This window comes from Neomonachus schauinslandi, chromosome 13 (assembly GCF_002201575.2).
Source record: "Neomonachus schauinslandi chromosome 13, ASM220157v2, whole genome shotgun sequence".
Lineage (NCBI taxonomy): Eukaryota > Metazoa > Chordata > Mammalia > Carnivora > Phocidae > Neomonachus > Neomonachus schauinslandi.
The window spans coordinates 85,643,153-85,666,936 of NC_058415.1; the positions used below are offsets into that span (position 1 = coordinate 85,643,153).

Genomic DNA, 23,784 nt, shown 5'->3' on the forward strand with positions numbered 1-23,784 from the left:
AAAAAATCTTTAAAAAAAAAAAAAGGTTACCATCTAGAAGAAGATATATATTATAGGCCCAAGGTTATTAGCTATAGTATATAAAGAGCACCTATAAATCTACAAGAATAAGGCAAGCAACCCACTCAAAAATGGGTAAAGAGTATGAACCCTGTCAAGTTATATAGGAGACCCTGTCAAGTTATATAGGAGATTATGCAGGGCCTGAGAAGGTGAGCGTCTTGTCCAAGGTCTCATACACATAGGAGATTATGGACCCAGGCTTCTTCACTAATATCCAGGCTTTTCTCACCATCTCATTCTCACGTGGATGGTGAGGCAGCTGGCCAGCATATCTATTCACTCAGCTGACACTTAACTGAGTGCTTGCCATATTCTAGGCCCTGGCATTAGGACTAGTGAGCAAGATGGAGGGCCCGGTTCAGTCCAGGGCAGGGGAGCAGTGGACCAGGCAGATAGGACAGGACGCTGGGGAGGAAGTCAGAGGTTGCAGGAGCTGACGTTTCTGTCCCCTCCCTCCTGGTCAGCTTGTGTCCTCTCTTGCAGAGTCAGGGCTAGAATACTACCCTCCTTCTCAGTACTTGCTGCCGGTCCTGGAGCAGGACAGAGCCTACACCTCCCGGAACAGCCCTGATGGACCCACGGACAGATTCTCCCGGGAGGAGGTAGAGTGGCAGGTAAGGCGTACCTGCCTGCTGACAGGAGTGGGGGGGCGGGGCGCGCCCAGGGGGCCCTGGGCACTGGGGGGATGGTCAGAGCTGGAGGCCCTGGATTCCCCCACCAAACTAGAATTCACCTCCATCCGGACCAGTGTGCTGAGATGCTCTCGCAAAGCCTGTGCCCCCTCACCCCACCACCTCACCAAACATGCACCAGGCTCCTCTCTGCTCCCTGAACCCCTTGGACCTTTGAACTTGCAGTCCCCCCCACAATCTGGAATTCTCCTTGCTCCTCTCTCGCTAACTCCACCTCATCCTTCAGTTGTGTCTGAATCCCACGTCCTCTGAAAAGTCTCCCTGCCACATCAGCCCGGGTCAGGTCTCCTGCTCTATGTTCTCCGGGTGCCCCACATTTCCTTGGGAGCACTTATCACGGCTCTAAATGAAGAATTACATGGGAGATGATTTGTTTAATGTCTGTCTCCCCTGCTGGATGGAGCTTGGGGAGCTTGGGGATCGTGTCTGTATTGTTCCTTGTTGTCTCTCAGCAAGTACTTCGTGCCTCGGTGCCCCTTGCTGTACAGGACTCCTGTCATGCTCTCCTCTCTGTGAGCAGTCAGGGAGGCACATGTGTCAGGACAGCAAGGGGCTGGCCGCCCCCCACCCCCGGTCCCAGGGGGTGAGCTGGCCTAGGACGGGCATAGAGGAAGCTTGGTCAGAGTTGGCCGCATCAGCCAGGGGCACCTGACAGTGGAGGCAGTCAGAAGCCACCTCTGTCCCCCCCTGCGCTCCCACAGGGGGCCCACAGCCCGGGGCCTCTGATGGCAGGCGGGGGGGTGGGGACCAGCTGCCAAGGGTTTGACTTCTTACCTTCCAAGGACTTTTTATTCCTCTCTGGTTCCCTGGTGCCCCCCTTCCCTGTTTGACAGTGCCACCATGTAGGCCTTCATAGTTTTGTCTTTCTCTTGGCAGCTCAGTGAGAACTAGAGAGGGGGAAGATCTCGATCCAGGAAAATCATGTCCATTTATACTCTCAGGAAGTATTTGCAACAAACATTTCTGATGCAGGATTAGCAGACTGAACATATAAAGAGCTCTTTCAAAGCAGTAAGAAGCAGAAAACCATCCCAAGAGGGGGAAAAAAAAAAAAGCCAAAGACCTATCAACAGGTACTTTACAGAATAAATCGGTACAGATGAGGGGCACCTGGCTGGCTCAGTTGGTAGAGCACCTAATTCTTGATTTCAGGGTCATGAGCTCAAGCCCTACGTTGGGCATAGAGCGTACTTAAAAACTAAACAAAAAACAGTACAGATGATCAGTAAACGTGAAAAAAACCCAATTCCCCTAGTAATCAGAGACCAGTAAACTAAAACAACAAAATACTATTTCCTCCCTCAGATTGGCACAAGTGTCACTTTGATAATTTCTTGGCCAGAGTGTGGGGAAACAGTGGCCTCATAAATTGCTCTTGGGAATGGAAACCGGTGTTCCCACTTGTGGAAGATAACCTGATAATATGGGTTAAAAATTTAAGTGGCTGTGGCCCTCGCCCATGATCCAGGAGTCCCACTTCTTGGTACATACAGACACTTGTGCAAGGAGACCTTTACAAGAATGTTCCTTGCAGCCTTATTTGCAGTAGGGAAATATTGGAAGCCCCCTAAATGTCTGCCAGTGGGCAAAGGCTGAGCCATCTGTGTCCTGTCCCTACTATGCACTAGATCTATCCAGGCGTGGATCACGGGACAGATGGGTGAGTGAAAAGGGCAGGCCGCAGAACACAGTGGATATAGTTTAGTGCCCTTTTTATGTTCAGAAAGGTTCAAATATATAGGAAAGCAGATCAGCAATAGCCATTAACATGGGGGGTTGGGTAGGAGGACAGTCTGACAAAGGGGCACGAGGGAATTTTGGGGGGTAATGGGGTGGTTCTCTATCTTGACTGTAGTGACTGTTACATGACTAGAACTGCATACTAAGAAGAATGAATTTTACAGAATGTGAATTTTGCCTTCATTAAAACATATATGAGCACACACAGACAAATCTTCCGTATTTTCCAAAGGCACAAATTATGTATGAATAAATGCGTGCACTCGAGTCTGGTAATGGTAGTTAATGGCAGGGGGGCAGAAGGGAACGAGGATCAGGCTGGGGAATGGTCCATGGATACTTTACATGCTGTTTTAATTTTTTACGAAGAGAATATATTCTGATATTATCTGTATAATTAAAAGTTAATTTTAAAATTTTACTCCTACCTCAGCATGGGACAAACCCGATTTCCTTATAATATGCTGCTTTTACAGCTCAGACAGCTTGATCCTGGCCTCTGAGCTGGATAACTAAATACAAGGGCCCCTTAAAGATATCTGTGTGTGTTTGTTGATGTTTAACTATAAGAGTAATTCATGCTCCTTGTCACAAGTCTGAACAATACAGAAATATGTAAACTAAGCGAATGTCACCCCCCCACCCCGCAGTCCCACACCCTGGAGGTAATCATCACAAACTGTTAATGCATCTCCTTCCTGAGTCCGATCTGAACAGATACAAAACTCCAAGTTGAGTTTTGTTGTGTTGTTCTTACAAGAACAGAATCCTGCGCACACAGAGTGAAAGGTGGCAGACCTCTTTCCTTGCAGCTCCCCACCTTCGCCCCGTTACTTGATAGCTGTGTGACCCACTGCATGGAATCACCATGACTTACCGAAGTAACCATCTGAGTTATTGCCAGGGTTTTTACTCTGTAGAACAATTCTGCAGGAACTTGTACGTGTCCCTTTGTGTTTGTGTTTTGGTGGGCTAGAGTTTTGGGGCACTGCAGGTATGCTGTACGGACAGGGAATCCCACATTCCACTTCTTGGTCCCCCTTATGGAGCACTACACCTTTTCAGGGCTGCACCCCCCAGAACTATCCTGAAGAGCTTCCTACCCTGTGCCAAGCCCAGTGGTTCTCTGCCCTGCTGTCTGCTAGAACCCTCTGCCTTTATCAGACTACCCTTCCCTCTCGTCCCCCTCCACCCCCCCCCATTCTGACACAGTGCTCTAGGGGTGGAGCTGGTTTCTGGCTGCCCCATGATTCTGGCCACAGGCCGGGAATCCCACTGCTGCCACCTTCTCTTGACCACTGTCTTTTTTCCCCCCAGAATAGGTTCTCAGACTATGAGAAGAGGAAGGTAAGAAAATGTCTTTTTTCCCTTGGCCACTTTTCTTCTTATCAAAGATCTATTATAAAAGATTTGAGGGAACAAGTTCTTCCTGTCTCTAAATTAGACGGTAAACTAAAGGTTTCCTCTTAACTACATTGCCTCACCACATCCTTAACGCAGCCTCGGTGGTGAAAGGGTATCTCCACCTCACAGATGAGCAGTCTGAGGCTCAGGGACCCCAGACTTTAAAGCTCTAGCCTCTGCCAGTGAACAGAATGTTTTATTACAATTGGGCCCGGGGGGTGGGGGATGGTTAATGGGAGGCACTGGGTTTGGAGGATGTTGCTCGGTGTGAAGACCTTCAGCCCGCACTACTGGGAGTTGAGGCGTGGATTCACCCTGCTCCCATGTCCTGACGCCCACAGAGCCTTGCCAGTCATCACCAGGATCTGTATTCTTCTTCTTTTTTTTTTTTTTTTAAAGATTTTATTTATTTATTTGAGAGAGAGAATGAGCACATGAGAAGGGGGAGGGTCAGAGGGAGAAGCAGACTCCCCACTGAGCAGGGAGCCCGATGCGGGACTCGATCCTGGGACTCCAGGATCATGACCCGAGCCGAAGGCAGTCGCTTAACCAACTGAGCCACCCAGGCGCCCCACCAGGATCTGTATTCTTGCAGGAACAGAAGATGCTGGAGAAACTGGAGTTTGAACGGCGTCTGGAACTCGGGCAGCGAGAGCATGCCCAGCTCCTTCAGCAGAGCAACAATCAGAAGGACGAGATCCTTCAGACGGTCAAGGAGGTCCGTGAACGGCCAAGTGGGGTCAGGCTTGTCTGCACACTCCCTGCCAGGGGGGCCCTCTGCTGTGGGGAGGCGGTGGGGGTAAGCGCTCTCCCTTGATCTTCCAGAGCCTGGGGGGCCCTTACAGATCCCCTAGCCAGCCTCCTCGTGTGTGATGGACACCCCGAGCCTAGCAAGGGGAAGCCCTGGGCCAAGATCACACGGAAGGGCCTGGCAGGACAGGGCGCCTTGCTGCCAGCTCAGGCTGGCTGTCTGTCCTGCTGCAGGAGCAGTCCCGGCTGGAGCAGGGCCTGAGTGAGCGGCAGCGCTGTCTGGACGCCGAGCGGCAGCGGCTGCAGGAGCAGCTGAAGCAGACGGAGCAGAACATCTCCAACCGGATCCAGAAACTCCTGCAGGATAACCAGAGGTCAGGCCCCCACTCCCCAGACCCAGAGACCTTCCCTGACATCGGTACCCTTTGAAGAGCCCAGGATAGGGATCCATTTCTCCCTTATAGTCTCGATTCCTGCCTGAGGTTTTTGTTGTTAGGGTCCAGTCTTGGTGCTGCAGTTTGCACCAGCCTAAAGAGAAAAGAATCTGCTCTGGGCGTGACCTGGTCTGTGGATTGTCCTCAGACCCGTGCCTCCCGAGTGTCCCGTCTGTGAAAGGAGTGGGTGTAACAGGAGAGTTGAGATCACATCCTGCTCCAGTATTTTAGGTTCCAGGTGACCCATTGCGCTGAGGTCAGCCATAGTGAGATTTTGCCTTACCAAATCCTGTCCAGGGTGGGCGGGGCTAGGAGCCAGTCTCGGTGGGCTTGGGGGAAAGGAAGCCAGATAGAGGTCTCCAGAATCTCTAGTTGGGGTCCCTTGGGGAAAGCCTCCAGAAACAGGCTTTCGCTATGTCCCCTGTTCCTTCCAGGCCTCCTTTTGCTTTTCACTCGCTCCTCCGTCACGCACCGTTACACGGTGCCCGAGCGAGCCAGCAGGCCTGCCGCGTGCCACGCAGCGTGCTCTCCCCACCAAGGCAAGCGACCGGAAGGCTACCATTTGTCGGGTGCTGCTTACATGCCGAGCACTTTGTGTATAGTCTCTCATTCGCTCTTTACAAATACTCTGTGAAGCTTTTCTCATGATGATCCCCGAGGACACAGAGCCCCGAGGTTCTGAGCTGAGAACCCCGGCCAGTTCCTAAGCCCCCTCTTCACAGCCAGTGCAGCGAGGGGAGGGCAGTTCTGTTGGAAACAGGCCTGCTGGTGACAACTGCAGTGACCTTTTACGGTTTGGGTTCTCTCCACAGGCAAAAGAAAAGTTCTGAGATCTTGAAGTCGTTGGAAAATGAAAGGTTAGCGTTTCGCTCAAGCACTTTCTCAGTGTTGCCTTGGGGTTGGGGGGGAGGTTTTGGGGAGAGAAGATCTTGTGATTCTCAAGGATTATGCCAGAAAGTTTTCCTAAAGCTGTAAGGAGATTCACCTCCTTAGATATTTAAAAAGAATCACCACCTGCAAGTTTAACACACATGTACATTCCTGAGAAAAACTGAGACGTAAATAAAATGTGTAATGTCCAACTATATGGCTAATATAAAAAAATCAGAAAAATCCATTTCTTATTGAGGGAAACACAATCTATCACAAAGTAGAAAAGTGGGGGCTGCAGTTAAAGCAGAGCAGTGTATGATTTCTTCAAAACACAGTGTGTATCTGCTCAGAGAGCACAAGGAGCCACCCTGCGTGGCTTGCCAAACATTTCTCAGAGGCAGAAATTAGACGTGGTGATCTTTGGGTGTTTTCCAGGTTTACTGAGACGCACCCCTTTAGTAAGTAGGAAAGAGGATAGCTGAGAGGGAGGAGCCCCTTTCTTTCCTCTCTCTCCTTCCCTCTGCTCCCCTCCCCCTCAGGATTATCCAGAATCCCTCCTGGTTCCCTGGAGTTCCAGAATAACAGCGTGGGCTTTGCTGTGGTCCTTATGCCGGCCTTCCAGGCCCCTGGCTGCTTGGGAAGAACTTCTGTAGGGTAGCCCCCTCACCTGGCCCCTTCAGCCGTGGTGCTGCGGGAGCTGGGAGCCGCCAGGGCCCAGCCCGGTTGTGGCCAGTTCATCTGGTGCACGCTGACCAAGTGCCCTCTCCCTGTCTGGGTGCCCTGGGCCGGGCCGCGGGTCCAATCATGCGGCCTTCCCTCGAGCAGCCTGTGGGCCTGGGCAGGAGGCAGAGGTGCGCAGATGCTGCTTCCAACGAAGCGAGACCCTGCAGAGAGATGAGATGTTCCGTCTGAGCCACTAGGACTCGTTTACAGTGGGGAAACAGCACACACACAGTGTGCACATCTGGACGTGCACTTACCTTTTAATTTTCATTTACTGTGTCACGGATGGGTTTCCACGCCAGAAACCTCGTTGGTAATAGCTGTAGAGTATTTACTATGTGATTATATCCGAATTCGTCCTCTGTGGACCCAGAAGTTCCCGGTGTTTCATAATGACAAGCACTATTATAGCACTATTCGATTCTACATTCTACTGAACGTAGGCACTGATGTGAATATTTTTTTTTTTAAAGATTTTATTTATTCATGAGAGACCGAGAGAGAGAGAGAGAGTGAGAGGCAGAGGGAGAAGCAGGCCCCCAAGGAGCAGGGAGCCCGATGCAGGACTCGATCCCAGGACCCCGGGATCATGACCCGAGCCGAAGGCAGACACCCAACCATCTGAGCCACCCGGGTGCCCTGACGTGAATATTTTTGAAGGACGTGTTCAAAGGACCTTTTGATGGGTCTTGCCACATGGCCTTCTGGAAGACGCTTTGCTGGCGGCTGCCCTTCTCAGCGGGCCGCGAAAGTGCCCGCTTCACCTTCAGCGCTGCCACGGTGCTTGGCGCTTCCCCTCTCTCCCAGCTGGTAGGGGAGGTAGTTAGTGGTGACGTGAGCCTCTTTCCGGGTGGTTATTGGTCACTTGTATTTAAGCATCTGTGAAGTGGCCGTTTTTGTCCTTTGCCCGTTTTCCGAAGGGAATGTTCATCTTGTGATGCACGAAACTCTGCCTACCAGGCTGCAGGTTAGGCCCGGGTGGAAGTGCGTGATGCAGCAGGAGCTGGTCTAGGTGGGCACATCAAGGAGTCCTTCCCGAAGAAGGCGGCATTCCTCTGATGCGATTCCCTGTTGGAAGTGTTAGATCTGCTCAGTAAATGGATGGATTTTTTTTTTCCCCCTAGAATAAGGATGGAACAGTTGATGTCCATAACCCAGGAGGAGACGGAGAACCTGCGGAGACGTGAGATTGCCTGTGAGTGGGGAGGGTCTTGGGGAGGGGTGTGGGGTCCTGGGAACAGAGCTTGTCTGACTAGGGTGCGGGGGAGGCCACCTTCTCCCTGTAGGTCAGGTACAGCGGGCTCAAGAGGGGCAGTAAAGTCCAGGAGGGAAGCATGGGCCCTGAGGTCCATGGCTGACTCGGAAACAAGCCTGTATGACCTCAGGGCCATTACTGGTCCCTAACTATTTGGAGCCTCCATGTTTTTATCTGAAATGGGGAGAACAATAATTCTCCAGCTCATGGGGTCATTTGAGGGTCAGACGAGATGATACCTGGCACTGAGTGAGCACTTCACAAAGGCCGTAGGATTTCTGTTACCAAGAGCTGTGGTTGGCCCCTCTTGTGTTGCTGGGAGCTCCCCATCCTGCCATTCCCAAGAAGTGGCCCCAGGGCACCACACTTTGTCCATACTTGGAGGGGGGGGGTACTTCCTGTCTGATCGTGAGCACTGAGAGCATCCAGCCATGTGCCAAGGAAGACCAGGAGTCAGTTCCTCCTTTTTTTAAAATAAGGACTGGTTCTTCTTGGCTGGCCCCATCCTCCCAAGGCTGGATACTGGAGTGGGATACTATGGAATACTGTGTACCAGGCCCCTTGCCAAGCACTTTGCATACACCACTTCATCTCACTCCCTCCTGATGAGGTGTTATTAATGTTCCTATTTTAAGGTCACTATTACCCACCATTTATACGAAAGAAAACCTGTTTTTGCATTTCCAGAAGGATGTTTAATAATAAATTGACTGATTAGGAATAGTATCAGTTACCGGGGACTTTTGTTTTCACCTTTTTAAACTTCCTTATTGCTTAGTTTTTTTTAAAATGAGCATGTACTATTTTTATAACTAAAAAGATTTCCATAAAACAACGAAGTCAAGAGTAGGTAATAACCCTTGTTGAGGACATATGGTATCATGCTGTCCTGTGCCCTGCCAAAGGGAATGTGAATCAGCGGGATCTTTCTGGAGGGCAGAAAGGGTAACTCCTATTATTCACGGCCTTAAAACTGTACTCTTTTAAAAATCAATCTTAGGAAATAATCAAATTGCATAAGGATGTTTGGGCAAGGACACTTATCATTTAATAATTGCAAAAGAGACCAAATGCCCCCAAATAGAGGATTATCTAAATAAACCATGGTGATCCGTGCCCTGCAGTACGCTACGGCCAGTTCCTCACACTGCCACGTGGACATGGGGAATTAGTCACAAAAAGTGAGAAGTGGTGTGTTTAGCGTGGTCACATTGTAATTTTTTTGTTGTTGTAGTAAAATATATAACCTAAACTTTGCCATTTTAACCACTTGTAATTGTACGACTCTGTGGCACACGGCACATCCACGTTGCTCAGCAGCCACCACCGTCCAGCTCCAGAACTGTATCTTCCCGACTGAGATTCTGTCCCCGATAAACACAGATTCTCCCGCCCCCTCCCCAGCCCACGTAGAACCCCCATTCCACTTTCTGTCTTGCTGAATCTGACGACATTCCCATGTAAGTGGAATCCTGTGGTATTTGACATTTCATGACAGGCTTCTTTCACTCAGCAGAACCTCCTCAGGGTTCATCCCTGCTGGAGCAGGTGTCAGAACTTCCCTTTTTGAAGGCTGAGTAATATTTCCATTTGTGTATTCACATTTTGTTCACCATCTGTCAGTGAACACTTGGGTCGTTTCCACCTTTCGGTTTTTGTGACTAACGCTGCTGTGAATTTGGGTGTATGAATATCTGTTCAGTTCTATAAATATGCATTAAAAATTGACTAGAAGAATATATATCAAAATATCTCTGGGTGATAAGATTATAAAAGATTTTGTGTGCATGCTATTTGGTGTTTTACAAATAGCCTTTTCAAGCTTAAGTTACTTCCATAGTTTAAAATTTTTGGAGGGGGGGCGCCTGGATGGCACAGTCAGTTGAGCATCTGACTCTTGGTTTCCGCTCAGGTCATGATCTCCAGGTCGTGAGATCAAGTCCCAAATCGGGCTCTGTGCTCAGCAGGAAGTGTGCTTGAAATGCTCTCTCCCTCTCCCTCTGCCCCTCCTCCTGCTTGTTCGCGTGCTACCTCTCCCTCTCAAATCTTTTTTTAAAAAAGTGTTTTTTAAGGGTGACTGTGAGGCGGGTGATGAGGTGAACCCCACGAGGCCCCCAGGAGTGGTGCCCTTTTCTCAGTCCCACCCCCATGTTTCCTCAGCCGCCATGCAGCAGATGCTGACCGAGAGCTATAAGAACCGGCTCATCCAGATGGCCTACGAGTCTCAGAGGCAGAGCTTGGTCCAGCAGGCCTGTTCCAGGTAAGGTAAGGAGAGGCTTCCTGAGTTGGGGGCACTGGCTCGGGGCCCAGGACTGTGGGGCTGAGCACCGGGCACTGCAGTCCCCGCCCCAGCCTTGGCCGTGCATCATGGGCAAGCGGTGATGGCTCTTCATGACTTCTCTAGCTGGACCCCATGATTGGGTCAGGCTCTGGTAAAGTGACAGCAATCACTCGCACTTCTCATGCACTTCCTGTGAGCCAGGCACTCGGCCAAGGCTTACTGACTCTCTGCGGCAGTGTGTCATTAGCCCCGTTTTGCCACCACAGCTCAGGCTCAGAGAGCCTATGTGACACATCCAAGGAAACCCAACCAGCAGGTGGCAGAGCCAGGGTTCAGGCCCAGGCAGAGCGGGGGCGTGCTCTTGACCGCATTGCCCTCCTCGACCTCCGAGGGTCTGCAGAGGCCGGGAGCGGCGTGCCCTGGAGGGGGAGGTGATAGGTTGCTTTCACACTGGCGGCAGCTGTGGGTCTGGCTAGCCAAGTTCACTGCCTCGCTGTTGAGGGAACCACACGTGTCGGCACAGCCGTGGAGAAGAGCTCTTGGTGCTCGGGAGACGGGCCAGGAGCACTGGCTGCCCTGGTGTTTCTCCCCCTGTCGAGGTGTTTCTGGCACAGCCCCCAGCCTCCCCGTGTCCTCACAGGTGGGGGGATTTCCCCTTCCTTTCCTGGCGATAGAACATCGAGCTTCGGAGTGTGCACACTGGCGGCGGACAGACCTGCACTCAGGTCCCCCTTCTGTTAGTAACTGTGAAGTGTTGGGTCAGTCCATTTCCCTTCTGAGCCTCAATTTTCTTATCAGAAAAATGGGGATAAGCCACAGTACCTACCCCTGGAGTCGTTGGATTTAACGAGGATGGTCTTTGCCACAAAAGGGCCAATAAATAACAGCTATCATTACGAAACAAACTCAAAACCAAGATTATGCCAAAGTATGGACATATGTGGGGCTTCAGGGTTTGGATTTTTATGCCAGAATCACTAGACTTGTTCTGGGGGCTAAGAGCAGATCCGAGGCCAGGGTGGGAAATGCTGGGGGTGTCGGGTGGGGCATGGCTGTTACTGCCCGAGAAGGAGAGCTTTCTCACGGCCCAGGTGGCCCACCTGGGAGGTCATGAGCTTGTTGGTGGAGGTGGGAGGGCAGAAGCCAGGCCACTACTTCAAGGGCATTGTAGAGGAGATTCTGATGGAGGGGTGGATGAGAGGACCCAGACACACCAACTCTGTCCCCTTCCTTCTAAGACAAACGCCATGTCTGTGCCCGGCCCAGGAGGTACCCCCCCAGCAGGTGCTGCTTGAGTATTATTATTGAATGGATAAATGGTTTATTTTGATCTCCAAGGTTCCTGGCACTTGGTAGATGCTCAGAAAACATTCAGAGAGTGAATTAATTTGCTGTCTTTCTGGCAGCATGGCCGAAATGGATGAGCGGTTCCAGCAGATTCTGTCATGGCAGCAGATGGATCAGAACAAAGCCATCAGCCAGATCCTGCAGGAGGTGAGCCTTTGTCCAGGGTGTGAGGGCAGGGGCTCAAGATGGGCACAGGGAGCCTGAGGCAGAGCATCACAAGTCTGCATGGAGCCCTGTCCTTAGCATAGAAGACCCAAGATGCTTAGTATGTTTAGAACTATATAGACCCTCAGGACAGAGGGGCTGGGAGAGGGAGAGCGTGGTGGTTTTCTGGTCACTGAGATCTAGAGAAGGATCCCCTGCTTCCATGTCAGGCACCCACTCTCCGTGCTATGTGGCTCTGTCGTAAGGACTTAGGGGCAGGACGTGGGGATCACTCCATGGAGGCAGAGCACACAGGAGAGTGCCAAGGGCCTTTCGACTTCCTGCTTCCAGACGGCGCACCTCTGTTGGCCGCCTCACCTTCCTCGTGAAACTGGGCAGTGAAAGCACCCACACCCCTGGTTGTGGAAATTCAGTGCACATAGTATCCAGGGCTAGTGAGCCTTTCACAGGTATTATTTCTAAAATGTGAACAAGTGAGCTAAAGAGTTACGTTCCCTCTAAGAGACCGAGAAGTCCTCCATGAAGGGGTTTCTGAGCAGATTCTGTGTGCCCCCTGGCCCGGGCCCCGGGCACCTGCCGAGCAGCTGGTGATCTCTGTTGCAGAGCGCCATGCAGAAGGCCGCGTTTGAGGCTCTCCAGGTGAAGAAAGACCTGATGCACCGGCAGATCAGGAACCAGGTGAGGGCTGGGGGTGCGGCCCCACCGACCCCTTCCTGCGTGCCTTCCCAGACGGCAGAGGTGGTTCCTTCATGCGCCAGCTCAGCCATCCATTCCTCCCAACTCCACGCCACCCCTGCCACATAAATGGTTCCGCTGTCTCCCCTGATGCCCGTGGGCAGCCTGGATGGCTTAGGCAGCCTCTGCATCCACCGTGCCCCAGGCAGGAAGCCCTCGCTGGGGGAAATGCGGTCAGTTCCACCCCAGTGACCACCTCCATCAGCTCAAACTGAGGAGCCAGGGGAGGCCGCCTCGCCTGGAGGGAGCTGTGCTCTGGTCTGGGCTCGGCTGCCGACCTGCAGGCTGGCCTCTGCCCGGTGGGCTATGTTGGGCCCCCCTGGGCTTTCTGGAGGGCTGGAGATGGAGCTTTCAGGCTGCTGGAATGCTCATCGCATACTATTCGGCACACTTTGAATTTTACATTTTTGCATGTTTTTTTCTTTGTATTCTTTTCTCTTTTTTTGGCCAAAACCAACTTACCTTTTTATTTCCCTCTTTAATTTCAATCCCACCTTGCCGGACATGAAGCTCATTCCTCTGACCAGGGGTTGGTGGGGCCATAGGAACTTAGGGGTGAGGGCCATAGGGTCACAGGCTCGGGGTGGAGAAGTCACTAACTGTGGGGTCTGACCCCCAGGCATCCTCCCTGTGGGTGGTTCTGACTCAGCTGGCCAGCTGTTCCCCTTCAGACCCAAGCAGGGAGAGCCCCGGGAAAGGGCTCCCTCACCAATCTGCTCTGTGTCCTTGAACAAGTTACTTAAGCTCTCTGAGCCCCCGTTTCCTCATCTGTAAAATGGAGGCAGTAATATCTCCTAATAACCAGGGGAGATTTGATGACAACATTGTAGTTAGAGTACACAGCACAAGCCTTGCACACAGAATGTTCTGGAAGCATCAGCTGCTACCATCGTTGTTCTTAGTCACTCCATTACCCTTTGCTCTCTGTGACGGCAGTTACAGGAAGTAAGACACTGCGGTGAGTGCGAGGCTCAGTGAGGACCTGTGTCTGTTCTGCACTCTGGCCTGAACCTTAAAGGCAGGTCTGTCTCCATTCCATAAGCCATTAGCCTCTCTGGGATGGGCCCTCCAGGACAGGCCCGTCTGTGCCCCCCAAGCACTCGGGGCCCTGAAACAACTAATTCTTTTAAAGCCCTGCTGAGGGGGTTCCCAAGGCACCCAGGTCCCCTTCATTCCCGACCGCCCCCGAAAGGTTTCTTAGACCCCACTTGGCCTTCAGGGAGCAGCACAGACTTGAACCTTGGTTAATGTGAATTTAAAAAAACCCTGTTTCGTCTTCCGTTTAGATTAAGTTAATAGAAACTGAGTTATTGCAGCTGACTCAGCTGGAGGTAAAGAGGAAGTCCCTGGACACAGAGGCACTGCAGGTATGTAGGGCTCCTGGCCTGCCCCTCCTCCTTGCCTCCCTCCCCACAGCTGCTCCCCAGCAGGCAGGCAGGCTCCTCTGGGGCTGTGATGGGAGCACAGCCTGGGGGGCGAGCCCAGCGCAGGCCAAGGTTAGGGTCGGGGCAGCCTATTGCTCAGCAGGAGGGTCAGAGGAAGTCGGGTTTCATTGCCAAGGCTCACCCAGGCCCATCTCCATCTCTGCATTTTCTTTGTTTTGAAGCAGGGTCACCGCTGAGCTCCCTGTCTCTTTAAACCATGCTTTTGGGGTGCTGGTTCAACTCACGGGCTGATCTCCTCTGGGGAAGGAGCTGTCTTGGTGTCCCAAGGATCTCTGGAGGAGAGGGCCCAGCTGTAACTGTCACTCCCTGCAGGCGGTTTCTCTGGGAGCTCCAGTCTGGGTGTCCTGCTTGTAGAGCGTGGGGGCAGTAGGGACCAGCAGGTGGCGTTCTGGACTGCGTGTCCGGGACCTGGGCTTTGTCCTCTATAGTCGTACTGTGTGACCTGGGCAGGCACAGAAGAGGGCTGGACCTTGCCCTGCCCCGACCTCTGCCCAAATGTCCAAAAGCAGATGGATCAATGGTGTGTGAGGACCTGCGCCCCACATCCGGCTTCTGAGTAGAGCCTTCTGTCTGTCCCTGTGTTTGTGTCTGTTCTCAGGTCTGTCACAGATGTGCTGTGTGACCTAAGGCAGGTCACTTCCCCTCCTAGGCCTCCCATTTCTCCCCTTTGTAAAAGGAAATCATCTTCCAGGCCCAGCTTGTGTCCTAGGGCCGTCACACTGGGGCAAGCTAGCCAATGCAAAGCCCTTTGTGAGCCTTGCCACCTGTCTTCAGAGATGAGCTCTCAGAAAAGATGCAGCCACCGTGCTTGGCAGGTGCCCATGTCTCCTGCCCATCAGAGCTTGTGCGGCTCCCATTTTGAGGGCCTCCGTGGTTTCCAAGAGTAAGAAATGAGTGGAACACAGACACAAACGAGGACTTCGCCCAGTTTGCATGTGCCTCCATCTGGGTAGAACCTTCCAGACCCATGGGGGTTACACGCCAACCCTCCCTGCCTGTGCTTCCACCCACACGCTCTGTAGTCCCTGAGATTGCAGTCATGTACCTGTGGCTTGTCATTTCCTTTGTTTGCTGTTTCTTACCATTCCATTGTCAGGAGTCACTAGATCCCACGCCTGGCCTGACCCCCACAGGGAGAAGATGAGGGGATGCCCAGGCAGAGGGGCCCCTCGGCTCCATCCCCCAACCCTCTGTCTGGTTGAGTTGGGCCCACTGTGAGGTCCCGGCTGCCAGCTTGGAAATGAAGTGGGGGGGGATCCTGTCACCCCATGGGGTACTCCTGGCTCCAGAGCTATGAGCTTCCAGCGGCACTAGGCATGGTCTTGTGTTGCAGGAGATGATCTCGGAGCAGCGCTGGGCCCTGAGCTCCCTGCTCCAGCAGCTGCTCAAGGAAAAGACGCGACGAGAGGAAGAGCTCCGGGAAATTCTGGTGCGCTCGGCTTCTGCATTCCGCATCCCACATGGGTTCGCTTTCCCTAAACACACTCGGCATTCTTAGAAGCATTACTGTTATTCAAGTAATAGTTGCTCATCAAAGAAAAAGCGAACGAAGGAAAAGACTCACTTCTGAGAGTTACCAATGCTAACGCTTTGATGTGTTTTCTGACCACTATGATGCATATTTATAGCTGTGTATGTGTGTGCCTTATAAACATAAGATGGTACACACCTCTTTAGAACCTGCTCATTTGCCTCTGTTCTTTTCATGCCCTAAAATGTTCTCCATACGCTTCCTGGCTGCATTTGGATGGGCCATCCTAGCCCATTGCTGAGCATTCAGACTACTTCCAGTTCTTCACTTTTCTAAGGAATGCTCTCTTTGTAGCGGAGTATCGAGAACAACCATGAGTATTTATTCAAGACCGATGCCCAGGAGAGGACTTTCTGTGTCCAGGGCAGGCTGTGTAATAAGCTTTTGGCAGGAGTTGCCCAGCTGTCCCCTGTACCCAAATGTGTTTGACTCTGGCGCATTGTCATGGTGGCAGGTGGCGATCGTTTCCTCTAGACCCCGTGTGCATTGGAGCATTGGGGACAGAGGCCTAAGTCGCTCCTATGGTGTCATTAATGCTCCAGACGTTCTCTGAGCTCCGTTGTGGACGGAGCCCTGTGCAGGGAAGACTGAGACCAGCTTCCACAGCCCCACACGAGCCCATGTGCGGGCCAGTCAGAAGCTGCCGGTTCCTCGTGATGCCTTACTGCCGTCGCCTGCGAACTGTATTAACACACGGATGGCACGGTGGCATCTTGCAGCAGCCGCTGTGCCCTCTGGCCCTATGCTCCTGCCCTCAGGGGCCTCAGAGCACTCACCATCCAGGGGAGGAAGCCCCCCCTCAGCAGATCGTGACTGCTGGGGTCACGGGTGCCAGACGAGAGATGTGTCCACAGCCTGGGGAGGGCCGTGGGCAGCAGAGGGGAGCAGCTTGGCAAGGTCTGGGAGGGACGGCCAGACAGGCCCTAAGGCCTGGGTTGAAGTCTTGCTGCCCACCTCTCCTTTGGCCCCCAGCGTGTGGCCGCAGTCCTGGCTGGGCCACCTGGCTTGCTCAGAACACAGGTCCCCGGGCAACACAGGCCTGGGTCCAAGTCCTGGCCCTCACCCCGGACAGCTCTTGTAACTGGGCAGGTTCCTAATCACTCTGAACCTCCCTTTGCTCACCCTGGAAGTCGGACCCCCTCACGGAGCTGTGCGAATTAAGGAAAATGGCACCTGGGTGCATAGCGGGTTCTGGCACACAGCACTCTGAAAACGTTAGCTGTTGCTGTTCATACCATTTTTGTCGTGGGACTGGCCCCAGCACCTAGAATCATGCACCTAGAATCATGTCTACTTGTTCATGGCAGAATGAAGGGATCCGTTTCAGTAGCATGTCTGTCGTTCTCCAGCTTTGTCAGAAGGGTGAAGCCCACTCCAGAGGCCCATATTGTCCTTAGAATCCTATTTCTCTCCCTGCCTGTCACCAGAGCTGAGCCCAAGGAGGGGCCCGCAGAGCCTGGTGGCAGGCGTCCGAAGCCCTGAGTCTGGCCTCAACCCCAGGTGTGCCCTGGCTGAGATTGTTCGCAGCAGGTAACTGGGGGTCGAGGCACTTCCTGCCTTTCTGGGCTCAGTTAAGTGGTGAGACTGTGGGGGCTGCGGAAGTTCTTTGTAGAATACCGAGCAACCTCCACCAGCCAAAAGCCTCGTTCACAATGGGCACTGTCCTTACAGTTTTTATTTACTGACCTAGAACTAACGATGCCTGCTTCATCCTTGGCAGACAGAGTTAGAAGCCAAAAGCGAAACCAAGCAGGAAAATTACTGGCTGATTCAGTATCAACGGCTTTTGAACCAGAAACCCTTGTCCTTGAAGTTGCAGGTAAGGACTGCTGGTCGCTACCCTTTCGGAGAGCCTCCCCCGCCTCGGGGATGCCTGGCTGCCTGATCTTTCCAGTTCTGTTCTGTTCATATTTCCAGTGACTAGTGTGCCGGGTCCTCTGCTAGGCCCCGGCGGGGACAGAAAAGAGAGCGTGGGTGCCTTCCTTCTGGTACGGGAAGAGGGAGAACTATGTGGGGTGGGGAGCACAGGAACCCCCTGCAAACCCCCGCTGTGGGCGGGATGGATGTGGTCCCCCCTCCCCCACACACACACACTGGTTTTTTTTATTTTGTTTTTTAATAAAAATGGAGTCCTTCTATATATACTATTTTGGCAAACTGTTTTTTACTCTTAATAACGACGGGCAATTCTCTAGCTGTATACATAATAAATCTCCTCATTGTTTCCAGACATAGTATTTAGTATCTGGATGAGCCCTCATTGATTTAAACAGCTCCTCTTGATGGGTACCTGATCGCTTAACCATTTTCAAGTTTACAGGTAGACTGGCAGTGAACTTCCTCGCGTCTTTATTTCTGTGCTCACGTATGCATTTTTGTAGGAAGAGTTCCGAGGAGACGTTTTATATATTCTGTTAAACGTGCTCAGAGCCTTTGTTCGCCGTTGTGAATAACGGGGCCGTGTTGGCGGTGCGGTCAGCTTCTCCCGTGGGTCTGTCCCGCAGGAGGAAGGCCTGGAGCGCCAGCTGGCGGCCCTCCTGGTGGATCTGTCGGCGGAACACTACCTGCCTCTCTTCGCCCACCACCGCATCTCACTGGACACGCTGAGCCGCATGAGCCCTGCCGACCTGGCCAAGGTGGGAGGCGGCAGCCCCGGGGTGGGGGGGGTTGGAGCGCTGCACGAGGCCGCCGTCCGAGCCGCCAGGGGTCGGCTTGCGCTCCTGCCGCTGTGGGTGCAGTCTGCCATGAGCCCATGTTCCGGGGCCCCCGTGCTTCCAGACAGCCAGAACCCCCACCTCGTCGGCCCCTCAGCCCCTGGGTGTAGCCTGCACGCCGTCTGCCCGACCCTAGACTACTCCCCCCGCTCAGCTGGGACCTTGACGTTGTAGGCCCAGGACAAGTCCTCGGAGGCTGTCTGGCCTGGCCCGCCCCCGGCTTCACGGACCTCGGAATGGCAGCACTGCCTGAGCCTGCTGACGTTCTGGGTCGGAGCTGAGCTCCGCATTGCGTTAGTTCGTTTACGCTTCGAAAGAGCCGAATGAGGGCAGCTAAGGTCCGTAGCCGTTGGCCACTGCCAGGCGCTCTCCTAAGGGCTTTCCCATGCTAGCCCCTGCAACGGCCCGGCCGGGCACGTAGCATCCTTGTCGTTTCTCAGTTGAGGAAGTGGAGACGCGGCAGGGTGGTAGCTTGCCCGGGGTCACATGGCACAGTCAGGCCCTGAGCATGGGTGGTCCGGTCCCAGAGGCCATGCTGTCTACCCCTCTGCCGTGTGGCCTGTCCTTGACCCAGAAACTGACGGGTCACACACAGGGGCTATGTCACCTGCAGGTCTGTGGGACTCCAGCACTGCCAGTCCTCAGCAGCTCGGCCTCAGTGGGCACTCCCTGCCCCTTCCTGTGAACTCTGACAGTGGGTCCTGACTCCCCTGTTGTTGGGGGGCGGGGGGAGACGTGCGGTCTCACAGGTGATGCTTTCAGCGAGTCCCTGCCCCAGTGCAGGGTAGGCACGTGCTAAACCGTGACTCTTACCGGTGTTAGTTCCCTTTGGGGCCTCGGTTTCTCTCCCTGCCACCTGGTCAGCTCCACAGCTGTGGTCCTGCATTGCCTCCTGTTGACCTGGGGGCCCAGGCCTCCGAATTTCCAGGTGAAGGTGCCAGAAGCCAGAAGGAGGTGGTCCTTGTGGCTCCCACCCAGCCCAGGCCGTAACTTGCTTTGCCTTGAACTGCCGTAGGTGGGCATCTTGGAAGCTGGCCTGCAGCACGAGATCCTGCGGAGGGTCCAGGAGCTGTTGGATGCAGCCAGGATCCAGCCAGGTACCAATACAGGGCATCTACTAAGCAGAGGCCCCAACCTCGCTTGTGGACTATGCTCTGCGGGGAGGGGGTCACCTGTTTACATTTCAGGACGAGAACTAAGGGCCGGTCCTAGCCCCTATCGGTCCTTAAGGTTCCCTCCTAAAGGAACAGGATTTCCAAATGGAAAAAATAGGCCACAAAAATGGGCGGTGAGGGGAAAGAAGGAGAAGTTTCCTTGTAGAAGTAGAAGGGCCCTCCTGGTGCCCTGTCCTATAACCTTCCCTAAACCTACCATACACTGGGAACCACACACCACGGACCCTTGAAATAGAGGGGGAAACCAGCCATGCCCAGTGCCTGACACCGTGCCTGGGGCGGGCCTGTGGTGGCTGTAGAAAGATGTTTGTGACGACGTGCAGAGGGGTAAAGGCGGGTCATAAAGGCAGTCCACCTGTGTGTGGAGGCCCGGGGAAGTCTAGGTGCTGTGGCTGACGCAGGAGCAGATGCGGGAGGCGGGGGCTCCCGTGTGCCGAGCACGACCCAGGCACCAGGTATTCGCCAGCCCCTGCGCATGCACCGTGTCGTGTCGCCCCTGTGTCAGCCCCGTGAGGTGGGTGCTACTGTCCTCATTAGGGAGCGGAGGGAACAGAGATGTTAATATTCTCCTGTAACGTCACACAGCTGGCAGATGGCTGAACCACTGAGCTTAAGGCCTCCCTCGAGAAGAGACCGAGGGGTCTTGAGAAGGGAAGGCAGCCTGGAACAAGGATGGAAGGAGCGGGCCTGCCTGGGCTGCCGGGCTGGGCGAGCCCACGGCACTGCTGGTCTCAGGGGCCGTTCAAGGCAGAGACCAAAGGTGGGATTGCCGGACCAGGTTGCAGGGATGAGGCAAGAGCTCTGTGGCCGGCGTGGGGGAGATCCTGGGTCCCTAGGTGCCTGGGCCGTGTCATGATGTCCACAGGCTCCAGCTTTCCAGCCAATTTTATTCCAGGGGCATTGATCCAACCTAAAAAATGCATTAAACTAATAGTTCTTTAATATCAAGTAATGTATGAAATAGATCCCTTCCTCCCCTTCCAGATGTTTTCCAGTACTGACACCTTCCTGCTGTCAGACTGGAGGTCCGGATAAGTTTGGCATCAGGGCTTGGGGTCCCCCTCCTGGCAGACATAAGTGTCCTTCACTCTGAGCCCCTCAGATGATGGCTGCCTCCCACCGTCTCCAAAAAATCCCTACGGCTAGCAGGAGCCAGAAGGGACCAGCAGGTCCTTCCACATTGAGGCTGCGTACAGCTTCTTCCTGATGCTGCCCAGCTGCAGGGAGGGCTGGGTGGGACCTCTCCTTGTCAGCTGCAGAGGGGGCAGGAGACCTTCAGTCCCTTTCCTGACATCCTCTTCCTGCTCCCAGAACTCACTTGGTGTCACATTAAATACAGAAGAGCCCCTTTACAGTGATGGTTTGGTGGCACCGTGGTACCTTCAGGGAGCCTAGTGTTGTAACAGCCTTTAAAAAAAAAATCTTAAGGTTTTTCCAATTATAAAAACTCGTAATTCAAACCACAGGATAGATGGGAAAATCTGAACCAAGATCAGGATGTGCATCTGGGATGGAGAGGACTCAGGGATGTTGGTGTATGTTGCATGATGAGAGAGACCGCTTCGTAAGGACCGATTCTGCTGTGCTGCTCTGGGGCCCTGGGGGTGCCTGCTCTCCTGGGAGCAGGGCGGTGAGGGGGCAGCCCTGGGGCCTTCTCATTCCTCTCCCTGCTCCCCGGAGGTCTCCTGGGAGACCTGGTGGGGAAGCTGTGAGCACAGCCCCCAGCCCCCCCCAGAGCCCCTAACCAAGGGCTCCTGCCCCACAGCTCCACCACCAGGTGGCCCTGTGGTCTTGGGCAAGTGGCTGCTCTTCTTTGCAAGTGACAAGCCCTCCTTGCAGGGTCCCTGTGAAGGATCCAGGGAAGGGTCAGGGGTTAGAGGCCCCAATTAACCAGCACTGTGGCCTTCCCTGCCAGTGAGTCAGCACTCCTGTCTTACAGATGGGGGGGGGTGAGGCTCAGAAAAGAGAAATAAGGGGGCCCTTACCCTCCTGTGGGATCCGAGGGCCCCACCTTAGCTCACTGTTCACTCGTGGCAGGCAGAGCCAGGGGACCCCCTGGGGGTTGGGATCCTGGGGGCATGACCCTGGCTCAGCCTGTCTGGTCCCCACAGAGCTGCTGAACCCACCCAAGGGTGAGGTCCTTGGGGCCCTGGAGGTGCCCACTGCCCCCGAGGAGCCGCCTGAGTCTATGAGCCCGTCCGCTCCCCCGGCAGAGCTGGTGGTGCCGACCTCAGAATGTGTCGTATGCCTGGAACGGGAGGTAAGTCTGGGGCAGCGGCCCCACCCGCGGGCCCGGCCTGTGCCCGTCCTGAGCCTGTCCAGGCATGTGTGTTGTTTCTAGTGGTAGAAGTAGATTGTATTCATTAGAAATTTGGGGAAATACAGGACAGCAAAAAATACAGGAAATTACCATGATCCCATGACCCAAACATGAGCTAATTGCTAACATCATTTTCTGGGACTTTCTTTTTTTCAAAAGAGGTTTTTTTCCCCCTACTTAATTAAGGAAAATTTCCCAAGTCATTAAATATCAACAACATAATTGTCTCTGAAGAGACTTTTAAAAAACCATCTTTTAAAATCTATAACAAAATTAGGGGTGCCTGGGTGGCACAGTCAATTAAGCATCTGACTCGGTTTGGGCTCAGGTCATGATCTCAGGGTCATGGGGTCAAACCCCGTGTCAGGCTCCGTGCTCAGCACAGAGTCTGCTTAAAACTCTCTCCCTCTGTCCCTCCTCCCCACACTCACTCACTCTCAAATAATCTTAAATATATATATATATAAAATCTATAACAAAATTAATGTTTATTGTAAAACTTAATATAGTGTAGAAAATAAAACCCCTCCCCTCCCTCCACCATGTAGTCCTACTTAAAAGAAGCTACCGTGTTAGCAGTGTAATTACTCCAGGGTCTTTAGTAAGCCCAGGGAATGCCGTGGTGCGGAGGGACGTGTTGGTTATAAATTTAACCAAACCCCCTGCTTTGGGGCCCCAGAGGTGGCTTCCAGGTTGTTACTATGAGCAGTGCTGTACCAAACAGCCTTGGGCGGAGTTGGGAGCGCATCCTTGATCACTTCCTTAGCATAAGTCCTGAAAAGAGGAAATGCTGAAGCAAAGCACAGGCATGCTTATATGGCTTTTGCTCCGTGATGTTGGAATCCTTTGTAGACCAAGGGGCTGGCCAGGGCACAAAAAGGCAAAAATCAGGACAGCCTGCAGGTCCAACAGCAGGGCTGGTCAGACACACTGTGGCCTCCTGGGCAGCTGTTAGGGCGCGGGGGGCGGGGCGGGGGGATAGGGGGTCAGGAGCGACTTCTGTGCTGTTCGGATGGCGTGTGACAACTGTGGTCTCAGATCCTTGAGGTAAAGGACAGCGAGGGGTCCGGGGGGCTCCGTTGCCCCGTCGCTGGGAACAGGCCGGGGCAGGACCCAGCCACTCCCATGGTCTCTCCTCAGGCCCAGATGATCTTCCTCAACTGCGGCCACGTCTGCTGCTGTCACCAGTGCTGCCAGCCGCTGCGCACGTGCCCGCTGTGCCGTCAGGAGGTCACGCAGCGCCTCCGGCTCTACCACAGCAGCTGAGCCCCGGGCCCCAGACCACCCCCCCCCCCCCGCCCCCGTCCCGCCCCGGGTCCCTTTCTCATGGCCTGGGAGCTGCCCCCCCGCCCCGTTCCTCTCCGAGCACACCTGGGCGGGGGCGGGAGGGGGACCGAGTGCTCCTGGCCGTGCCGCCGCTCGTCCCAATGCTGTGGGGGAACCGAGGACTCCGAGTCTGAGGACGGCCTCGGGGGTTTGGAGAAGCAGCCGTGCCCCCGTCTAAGCACAGGACTGAGGGTCCTGGCCGCTGCCTCTTCCCAGCAGTCTGACTGCGGCAGGTCACTGCCCTGCGGGAGCCTCGGTATCCTCATCAGGGTAACACGGACGGCGCCGTCCCCCTCAGTGGGGCGGTGGGAGTGCGGGAGGGCCCCGAGCGCGGAGCTGCTGTACGGAGGCCGCCACGGGGCGCCACGGGCTGGCCTCACGTGGACTTGCCGGTGTGCTGAGTGCACGCCTTGTACCGCAAGCCACGCTCGCCCCTCCCGACCTCCCCCTCTGGGCCCCTCTGCTCTCCAGATCTGTACCTCCTAACAGTCCAGCCCCCCATCCCCCCCCACAGCTCACAGGCAGGCAACAGGCTTTGCCCACCCGAAGCAGGAATGTCAATAAATCCACCTCCAGCCTGATCCTGAGTCCTTGCTGGGGCCTGGTGGAGCCCGGGGACAGGGGAGGGCTGGGGGGAGGGGGGGTGGTCTGGGGGGAGGGCTTCACCTCAATCAAAGGGAGGGAGGGGTGGGAGAGGCATTCTCCAAATCTGCCCTCATGACAGGTGGACAGACAGCTGGAGCAGGTCGTGTGTGGGGGCGGGGGCTGTGCCCTCCCTTACCGCTATCCCGGAGAAGGGCCCAGGGCCTGG

General features: G+C 54.1%; 1 protein-coding gene across 3 annotated transcripts in view; it reads left to right on the top strand.

Moving 5' to 3' along the window:
* Positions 1–23,554, top strand: part of LRSAM1 (leucine rich repeat and sterile alpha motif containing 1) — a 38,238-nt gene extending 14,684 nt beyond the window's left edge. The window contains exons 11-26 of one of the 3 annotated variants that reach the window (XM_021691725.2): positions 547–677; positions 3,813–3,842; positions 4,495–4,617; positions 4,884–5,023; positions 5,896–5,940; positions 7,804–7,874; positions 10,095–10,194; positions 11,622–11,709; positions 12,331–12,405; positions 13,749–13,829; positions 15,241–15,336; positions 17,159–17,257; positions 17,943–18,074; positions 19,168–19,249; positions 21,439–21,587; positions 22,788–23,554. In XM_021691725.2, coding sequence (XP_021547400.1) covers positions 547–677; positions 3,813–3,842; positions 4,495–4,617; positions 4,884–5,023; positions 5,896–5,940; positions 7,804–7,874; positions 10,095–10,194; positions 11,622–11,709; positions 12,331–12,405; positions 13,749–13,829; positions 15,241–15,336; positions 17,159–17,257; positions 17,943–18,074; positions 19,168–19,249; positions 21,439–21,587; positions 22,788–22,913 — 1,568 coding nt within the window. In that variant the 3' untranslated portion in view covers positions 22,914–23,554. Of the gene's footprint in view, positions 1–546; positions 678–3,812; positions 3,843–4,494; positions 4,618–4,883; positions 5,024–5,895; positions 5,941–7,803; positions 7,875–10,094; positions 10,195–11,621; positions 11,710–12,330; positions 12,406–13,748; positions 13,830–15,240; positions 15,337–17,158; positions 17,258–17,942; positions 18,075–19,167; positions 19,250–21,438; positions 21,588–22,787 lie in introns of those variants that run through there. The other 2 variants (XM_044920771.1, XM_021691726.2) reach the window with 2 other exon arrangements.
* The last annotated feature ends 230 nt before the right edge of the window (positions 23,555–23,784 follow it).